Below are 9,932 nucleotides of genomic sequence, written 5' to 3' on the forward strand. Positions count from 1 at the left end.
TAGTGATCTCTTTGCGTCATTATTGACATCATAGAGTCTGTCGTGAAATGTATTGGGCCCCATACATTACACGACTCTTCTCTTTCCGCACAAACTATATCAACATGTGAATGTGACCTCATGTGACATTCAGTCAGCAAAAAAAAATTGTTTTGAGTTTAACTCGATCGGTTATCATACATTACCGCACAAGTGCGATGATTGTAATGAAAAAGCACGTGTGCGTAATATCTAGGCTTATGAGAGTTATGAGCCTAAAAGCGGTTCAATAAGTTCCATACGTTACGAGCAAGTGTGTTGAAAAGACAATCAGTGCGTCCACACGAAGCTCTCGGCAAGCACCAGATGGCAAAGATGCCGATATGTGGCAGTTATCTGTTAGAATGAGATAGTAAGCGTTCGTTACACAGGCCTGTCATTTTCGCTAATGGTTCGTTACGCCTGTGTGGACGTTCCATAAAATAATTTGTTAGACATTCCATCCAAAGAGCATACAATCAAAGAGCATATAATCACTACGTATTCCATCCAAAGAGTATAATAATATATGTATAGATTCCATCATTCTGACTAAATATGGACTAAATCAAACTGGACAATTTAATAAATTTAACAGAATAATTACAAAAAGTATTAAAATTACCTAGATCCCACAGTGAATTAAATTCCGTCTACGGCAATAATTCGCTGTAAAAATGCAAAGCATAAGAAAATTGCAGAAACCCGTGCCCCTTCAACCTCGGCAATGCTGTACTGACTCAATTGGCGAGTCGACTGAACTTCGACAACTCAAGTACCAGCTGGCTCATTTGAATTGTAAATGCGGGATTTGTGCAACACGTAGTCGGGAATGCAATCAACTCGACAAACATCCAAGCACCGTCGCGGCTCAAACTGATCAAACACAGCAGTGCTATACCAATAAACTTATTCAAGTCAGTCCTCCGAATGCTTCAATTCAAGCAAAAACTCAGTCATCACAGAGCGGCGTGATTATGCCGTGCGAAGACAATAAAGCATGTCCAACATGCCTATACGCATTCAGTCTTCTTCGCAATGGTGTTACTAAAATTTATAAAGACGAGGAATCCGAGACCGTAAAAAATTGTTTTGGTTGTGATAAAGCTTGCTCACGCAACGTTTCCAACGTTGATGTATCTACCTCCATGACCAGTAGACTACTTGCGATATCACAAGATTTAAGCGAATACTCCCCATCCAGTCGATCGAGTGAAACTTGCTATCATTCCAACAGCAGCAGTCGTAGTCGTGTCAGATTTGATCTTGGAGGAGTTGGAGGTGACCCGAAACAATACTGGCGGCATTTTCAAGTACATAATGTAGATGTCATGTACATTGATAATTTAATTAATTCCATTAGACCTTTGGTGAGTTTTTAAATTTTATAGCTAAGGTGAACGTGTACCTAGACATCAGTCGAGGCAATTAGAGCAATAGGGTAAATGCACTTATACGGATAACTGCGATTTAATTATTCACTGCGTACTTAGTAGTCCTAGTACTACGTAGTCCTAGGTACACTTTCATCATTAAGATCCAGGTTTACTCATAAATAATAAAAGTGAATTGATCGAATCTTATAACCTCGTATTAGTCGTAGCAACGTAGGTTACCTATACCTACAGTTTATAGGTGCATTTTATCCTATAGTTGTCATTGTCTCTACTGATTACCTATATCTGATGGCATTAAATAAATAAAACGTAGATTGTTGCTTGATAACCAAATCATACTTAAGAAAGAGCCATAGAATTTCTCGGATAAACAATATTTGATTTATAGAGCCATAGAATTTTCGGATAAACAATATAAGATTCATATAATATATTTTTTCTAAAGCAGGGTTTTTAGGGAAATACATTATTCAAATAACAGCAATCCTTTTATTTCAATAAATAATTAGGTATACAGGTACCTAAATTAGGTATCTTTTATTATTTTGCAGCATAATGCTTTATGAAACGCGCAGAAGGATCTGAGACTTCGACCCACTTGGGCATCCAGTAGTATGGCGTGAAATTATATTGGCCCGGGAATGATTTTTCAAATACATGACGATAATATTTTGACTCCGTTGTAGTAGGCTGGACGCCTTTGTACTGTGTAGGCTCTTCTTTGTACCGGTCTGCTATAATTTCACCTATAGTTGTGAATAGAGACTTCTTCACCGACGCCACGCCGTCTGAAAATGCCTCTTTATGTCTCCACAATATTGAGTCTGGTAGCAGATCGCTTTTCGCCAAACTTTTCCGTAACATATACTTCTCTACTCCATCTTGTGGCTGACGCAATTTCGGGTCCGTGCCTAGGTAATGATGTGTGAATTCAATATCTAAGAACGGTACCCTTAGTTCTAAGCTGAACGCGCTTGTTGTGCGGTCTGCTCTCAATCCGTCGTATAAGTAAATATCTGATAGCAATCGCAAGCTTTCTTCATGCCCTGCCTCTGCAGAAGGTGCATCTCTGAAATATATATAGCCCTGAGCTACCTCGTCGGCGCCTTCCCCGCTAAACACTACCGTAGTGTCAGTTTTCTCCTTTATATACTTTGACAAAAGATACATAGGAATACTCGCGCGGATCGTGGTAATGTCAAATGTTTCAAGATGATAGATCACGTTGTCTAAGGCTTCTCGTACGTCATTCTCATCAAATTGGACTTCATGGTGCTCTGTGCCTAAATGATCAGCTACGATTCGAGCCGCAGCTACATCTGGGGAATCTCCCATCCCTATCGCAAACGTTTGTATTTTGTATGGCAGTTTGTACTCCTTCGCGAGTTTAACCACCAAAGCGGTAACTAGCGAAGAATCCAGTCCACCACTGAGGAAGCACCCGATTCGACGATCCGACATCAATCTCTTGCGGCAGGCGGCTTCTAGTAAATGTGCCGTTTTCTCGTAAATATTCATTTTTTCCAGAACACTTTCTGGGGCATACGGTTTATAATTTAGAGACATTCCCGGTTTGAAAAATTGCTCCGTATGATCCAATTTTACCTTACCGCCTTCAAGCATACTCCAAATTTGGAAATGGCCGGGCGGAAATGGTTCTAATGTCGCCGTTTCACTGGCGGATTCTTTGATTCCGACTAAGCCTTTAGCTTCTGAGCAGATGCCCATGGTGTCGCTCTCTGGGTCATGGAAGCGGAACATCGGGCGGACACCGTACGGGTCTCTGGCTAAGTAAATTTTCCTTTTCTCGCCATCAACGAGACAGAAGACGAATTCGGCGTCAAGCCTCCTAACGGCCTCAGCGATGCCGAAGTTGTGATACAAGTGGATGATGGCCTCGACGTCGCAGTTTGTTTCGTAGGGGTAATCGTGTTCGGTTTGGAGGAGTTTGCAGTTAAAAATTTCACCGTTGCAGATGAGGGTGGTGCGGGGGTAGCGGTGGAGTTTCATGGGCTGCATGCCGTGTAGGCCGTCGACGATGGCGATGCGACTGAAGCCCAGCAGCGCGCCGGGCTCGCGCGCGTCTTGCTCGACGCGCCACGCGTCTGGCCCGCGGTGAGTAATCGCGGCGAAGCACTTGATGCATTTTAGGTTCACCCCGTCCTTGGCTCCGAATATCGCCCAAATTCCGCACATTTTTGTGATCTGAAATCAATAAATTGATGTATAAATTTAAGTACTTAGGTACCTAATAATACTTAACTAATGTCATATAAGTTTCTTAGAATGCTCTCAGGTCTAAAGGGGGCCACTGGGAATTTTTATTCCCAATAGTTACCACTGGTAAAACGTGTTTTTTTTTCCCCAGTAGTTACCACCAAAATATTGTTAGAGTTCAATACTATTAAATACAGTTTAAATATAGAGTGCTTTAATAAATAGATAAAATATTATATGTCGATTAATTAGTGTTTCAGGAAACTGCCTTAAAAGTGATCAAAAATATTAAAAGTGATTAAAACAGTTTAACCGGTACGAGTGCAAAAATTAAAATATGTGTAGATAAGGATACATTTAATGGTTCATTTAGAATCTAACTGTGGGGAAAAAAAATCCCTGTAGTTACCACTGGTAACAACGTGGTGGTAACTAGTGGAAATAACCCGTAAAAGCCTCTGTGACAGACCTTATGGACCGACTAAGTACCTATATCTTCGAAAACACATGTAATGTGAACTTTGCAATTATAGATACCTTTACCCTATGATTTGCTATTATTGCTTGGTTAGATAGTAGGTATTTATAGGTAAACGCCTTCGAAGGAAAGTTAAAACCAATAATTAAACATCATTTTAACAGAAAAGTGTTAGCTTCAATACGGCACGAATATTTTATTTCACATAAATGAGAATAATCACTTTGATTTTATAGAGTTCAGTACTATTGATTCTAGTTAAATTATTTAATTGAAAACACTTACATTGTAATGTAAAATTCGAGGATTTTACAGTAAAATTGTACGTTATAACAGCAGCCACCGGCTTTGGCACGTCAACGAAGATAGACGTGGACACTGGTTTTCCCGCTAACACTTTTATTACACTGTGATGGAATGAACCCGTCTTATTGACTAATCGACTTTTATTTTGATCCTTTTCATAACCCAGTGGAAGAAAAGAGACAATATTATAGTGACATAGTTGTCAACGTTCAGTTTTATCCGGCCGGATTGGTTGCACCATGTGTTAAAATTAAAAATAGACTGGTGTTCTGAACCGTAAATGCGTAGAAATAAAATACGATTTTGTGTTTATGCAGAGTTCAGTTGACAGACACTGTGTCTGGATCTGTTGTAAGAAATGAATCCTTCAGAAATACGAAGATTGTGGTTAGTTTTATTTCATGAGAGACAAACGTGAGTCGCACCGTGAAAGAAAGAGTTGGGTTATTATTTGAGGTGTATTTGATTTAGCTGGGTTATACTATTCTGCCATCCATGCGGCGTGTTGCATCATCGTGATGTGTTGTATTGACTGCGCATGCGTGTGTTGTTGGATATTAAATGGCGGGACCAATTTCCATGGTCGGTTTCAATTTAACACTATGGATGTATGGAGTATATTTTTTACCGTGTTATCTAACTAGGTATGTAGGTATAGGTACATTATGTAGGTAAGTACCTACCCACCTACATAAAATAATGTGTTTAGTTTTAGTGTCGTGGTATTATTATATTCAATATGATATAATTCCTAGTTCTAATCTTGAAAACAAATTTCTCTGCAGGGGGGTCAGTTACCTCTGCAGCTTACTGTAATACAACGTAGGTAATAATATGAGTGTATTAACCTAGGCAAATTCAGCAGAAAACATGACGTTGATAGGTATACCTATTTATGGAGGTCGAAGTGAATTGTAAATTATAGAGAACGGACCGAATATCGAACTTTAGTTATGGTCTAAGATCCCACATATATGGTCGACCTTCACCAATCTGTCTGACGGCTGAAACTATGAAAATATGAAAGAAAATATGTTCCAGGACATAAATAAATAGGGTTACCTAAAGAAATATGGTCAAGGCAATTTTTAATAAATTTTTGAAAAAAAAATTTTTTTCGGCAAATTTTACCGATTTGTCTGACGATCGAAATAAGTTTCAATGGAAAGTATACAACTTGTACAACATAAATCATCTAGGTTGCCTATCTTTTTCCGGTCACTATTATGTGGTTGCCGTGTTTAAAGAGGTGATTTTATATCGATAATTGTAATCATCTGTCTGACGCTTGAATTATACATCAAAAAGATGGTAATTTTATTACAAATACAATGGCATAGGGTTGCCTGCGAAAATCCGGTCACAAATGAGGGTTGCCAGGCTTTTAATTAAAATAAGAAGGGAAGACTTTTAGCGATAACCCATAAACGGCTGAACTGATCAAGTTTGTTTTAATTTTATTTGATTGAGTTTTTTAAGCACTATTTTCATGATTTTTTAAATATTTTTTGGACAGATGTTTCAAAAGTTGGAAGGAAAACCTTTTTTTTTTCTTTCTAAATGATTATTCCCGAAATGATTCACTTTATCAAGAAATGTTGTTTAAAGACCCCTATTCATTTTGAAAGGCCTATCCAACGACACCCCACACTATGAGGTTGAAAAGATAAAAAAATTGTCACACACATTTTGTTTCTTTCAAAGCGATTATTTCCGAAAATATTCACTTATCAAAAAATGTTCTTCTAAAGCCCCTATTCATTTTGAAAGACCTTTCCAACAACATCCCACACCATAGGGTAGACACGAAAAAAAAAATTCTCACATGCATTTTGTTTCTTTCGAGGCGACTATTTCCTAAAATGTTCACTTTATCAAAAAATGTTTTTTTGATGAACCCTAATTATTTTAAAATTCATATCAAATGACATCTTACAACATAGGTATCAAACGAAAAAAAAAGAAAAAAATGTATGTGACCATTTTTTTCGCTTCAACCCTATAATGTGATATGTCGTTGAATAGATCTTTTGAAATAAATACGGTTTTTTAGAAAACATTTTTTGATGAAGTGAATATTTTAGGAAATAATCGCCTCGAAAGAAACAAAATGTACGTGAGGATTTTTTTTTCGTGGCAACCCTATGGTGTGGGATATAGTTGGAAAGGTCTTTCAAAATGAATAGGGGCTTTAGAAGAATATTTTTTGATCAAATGTATATTTTCGGAAATAATCGCCTCGAAAAAAACAAAATGTGTGTGACAATTTTTTTATCGTCCCAACCTTATAGTGTGGTGTGTTGTTGGATAGGTCTTTCAAAATAAATAGGGGTCTTAAAACAACATTTTTTGATAAAGTGAATATTTTAGGAAATAATCGCCTCGAAAGAAACAAAATGTACGTGAGGATTTTTTTTTCGTGTCAACCCTATGGTGTGGGATGTTGTTGGAAAGGTTTTTCAAAATGAATAGGGGTTTTAGAAGAACATTTTTTGATAAAGTGAATATTTTCGGAAATAATCGCTTTGAAAGAAACAAAATGTGTGTGACAATTTTTTTATCTTTTCAACCTCATAGTGTGGAGTGTCGTTGGATAGGGCTTTCAAAATGAATAGGGGTCTTTGAACAACATTTCTTGATAAACTGAATCATTTCGGAAATAATCGTTTAGAAAGAAAATAAACAAGTTTTTCCTTCTAACTTTTGAAAAATCTGTCCAAAAAATATGAAAAAAATCATGAAAATAGTGCTTAAAAAACTCAATCAAATAAAATTAAAACAAACTTGATCAGTTCAGCCGTTTATGAGTTATTGCTAAAAGTCTTCCCTTCTTATTTTAATTAAAAGCCTGGCAACCCTCATTTGTGACCGGATTTTCGCAGGCAACCCTATACCATTGTGTTTGCAATAAAATTACCATCATTTTGATGTATAATTCAAGCGTCAGACTGATGAGTGCAATTATCGATATAAAATCACCTCTTTAAACACGGCAACCACATAATAAAGACCGGAAAAAGATAGGCAACCTAGATGATTTATATTGTACAAGTTGTATACTTTCCATTGAAACTCATTTCGATCGTCAGACAAATCGGTGAAATTTGCCGAAAAAAACATTTTTTTCAAAAATTTATTAAAAATAGCCTTGACCATATTTCTTTAGGCAACCCTATTTATTTATGTTCTGGAACATATTTTCTTTCATATTTTCATAGTTTCATCCGTCAGACAGGTTGGTGAAGGTCGGCTATATGGAGGATCTCCTACTATTAGTTTATAGGGACTATATGCCAATTCAGTTTTAACAATTTGATAAGGTTTTTGGTCTTATCTTGATACGATGGTCTTATCACGACGCATCTCACGCGCACAAATAAGTGCGAGCGAAATGCTTTTGAGACGACTCCTGATAGTCCTGATATTAACGAACTCAATTAAAGTATCAAATATCTGGGAGACCGAGCTATGCTCGGAAAACATATACTTAAAAACTTTTTTTTGGTTTGATAAATAGTAAAAAAAGTTTAACCCATTAACTTATTACGCATCGACAGATGGGGACTATCAGTGCGCGTGAGATGCGTCGTGATAAGACCGTCGTATCAAGATAAGACCAAAAACCTTATCAAATTGTTAATACGGCTAATAAATCTGCCAAAAATGAAGCCGAAACACGATCGATGTGTGCGTGCGACGCTCGTGTTTTACGCTCAGCAACACACATACATACAAAAACCTGTTGCCAGTATTCATTCACTGCACAAACAACCATATTTCCTGTAGTTTTTGATTTTTAAACGGACCTCCCGTTTTGACTTTGAATACTGCGAGGGCCGTTCGAGGGTCAAACAGATCACTGTGTTATGTCTTTCCTGTAGACATACACAAGAGTTAAGGGCTATAAAGGTTAATTTTCTTATTTAACCCTTATCCACGTGAAAAGGTCCTCCTTTTATTTAAAGAACTATGATAAAATCATTACTTACATGCCCACAAGCTGTTAACTATTGCCCACAGGAGAGAAAACTAGCGTGTTATCGCGAACAGTACATTTTTCTTCAAATGAATAATTTACCTACTCGCAATCAGTCTCCGATTTAGGTTATTGTTCCAACTTCCAATTTGTGATTTCTCTTACGTATTCATCTTGATTATTCAGGTTTGTTAGAATTACTAATTGCCACTCCCTGAAACGGTATGGTTTGACATAGGAAGCTGAAGTCAGAGAATGTTAAATATTTATACAGGTATGGGCTCATCCATTAATTACGTTTAGGGGGAGAGAGCTAGGGGATCAAGAAAATGTGAAATGTTGTGACAAGGGGGAAGGGGGAGACACAAACTTTGTGACGTCACTTTACTACACCTGTAACCGAAAATAGTTTTGATTTATTTTCTTAGAGGATATAACCAACGGAGACGCCATGTCTAGAATTTTCGGTACAAAATAGTCTGCCGTTTTTTGCGGGGGAGGGGCACGTCGTGTCAGATAAACGTCAGTCCATACATATGGTTGACATGTGGTTGACCATTGGCCGCCTATTTTCGACAGAGGGGAACGCCTGTTAATGGCGGCTCCATTGTTAATTACTCCGAGTTTATTTTATTCAAAGTTAAATAACTAGTATTTGCAATGATAGTCTTTTTTATTCCTAATTGGCTTCATGTTATAAATGTCATGCTAACAATGTTTTTTCAAACATGTTTTTTTGTTAAAATAACAAAAACTAATTGAAATTGTTGATTTCGTTGAAAATAAAATTGTCAAATACGTATGTGATGTCACACCAGGGTTAGCAAAATGTGATAGGCGGCTTAGCACGGTCGCGTTTTTATCCCTTGTCACCATGCCTGTCACGTTCTAACAAGTACGTAAGTGCGAAAGGGACGCGCATAGTGATAGACGATAAAAATGGAACCGCGCTGCGCCCAGTGTGACAAGGAGGGGGGATTGGGGATAAAAAAATCTTCAAATTCGTGTGATGTAATTTGGACGACCCCTATGGTATCGTAGGCAGGTCTAAATAGGTATTCTCCCGAAAAAACACTATAAGGGCCATATCACACTAGCGATTCGCAACGATTTCGCTCTCATTGCAGTATGTCAGTAGTGTCAGTACGCAGCGCAATCGTTGCGATATCGTTGCGCACTTGCGGCGAACACGTTGCGCGCTCGCGGCGAACTCGCTGCGCGCTCGCCTCGCTTTCAACTCGCTCGCAAATCGCTAGTATGATAGGGCTCTAATACACACACATATGCGCGACTGTGCATCTCCTAACTGAACAAAAATTTTAATCCAATATCGATACGCCGAATTTTATCAGAGCCACTGATAGTTTTAACACGGAAAACCGGCCAAGTGCGAGTCGGACTTGCGTTTGCGCGCCAAGGTTCCGTAATTACACTTTTTTTACATTGTTCTTTCCTTAAGATAGACTTTACGAAGTCACGTGACCGTTTCTCCATACCAAACGTAGTCCCTATTTCCTCTTTGGATATTTGCATTATTAAA

The 9,932-nt window shown here is 37.9% G+C and overlaps 1 protein-coding gene across 1 annotated transcript; it reads right to left on the reverse strand.

The window, feature by feature from the left end:
• Positions 1-1,896: 1,896 nt before the first annotated feature.
• Positions 1,897-4,515, reverse strand: LOC134794355 (asparagine synthetase [glutamine-hydrolyzing]). Its single transcript, XM_063766153.1, has 2 exons — positions 4,396-4,515; positions 1,897-3,620 (listed from the first exon to the last, which is right to left on the reverse strand). The coding sequence occupies exon 2, from the start codon at positions 3,609-3,611 to the stop codon at positions 1,956-1,958; it is 1,656 nt and encodes a 551-aa protein (XP_063622223.1). The 5' UTR covers positions 3,612-3,620; positions 4,396-4,515; the 3' UTR covers positions 1,897-1,955.
• Positions 4,516-9,932: the final 5,417 nt, after the last annotated feature.

This window comes from Cydia splendana, chromosome 10 (genome assembly GCF_910591565.1).
Source record: "Cydia splendana chromosome 10, ilCydSple1.2, whole genome shotgun sequence".
NCBI classification, from domain to species: domain Eukaryota; kingdom Metazoa; phylum Arthropoda; class Insecta; order Lepidoptera; family Tortricidae; genus Cydia; species Cydia splendana.

Coding starts and splice junctions, on each gene's coding strand:
- LOC134794355 (XM_063766153.1), bottom strand. CDS start 3,611: ATGTGCGGAATTTGGGCGATATTCGGAGCCAAGGACGGGGTGAACCTA.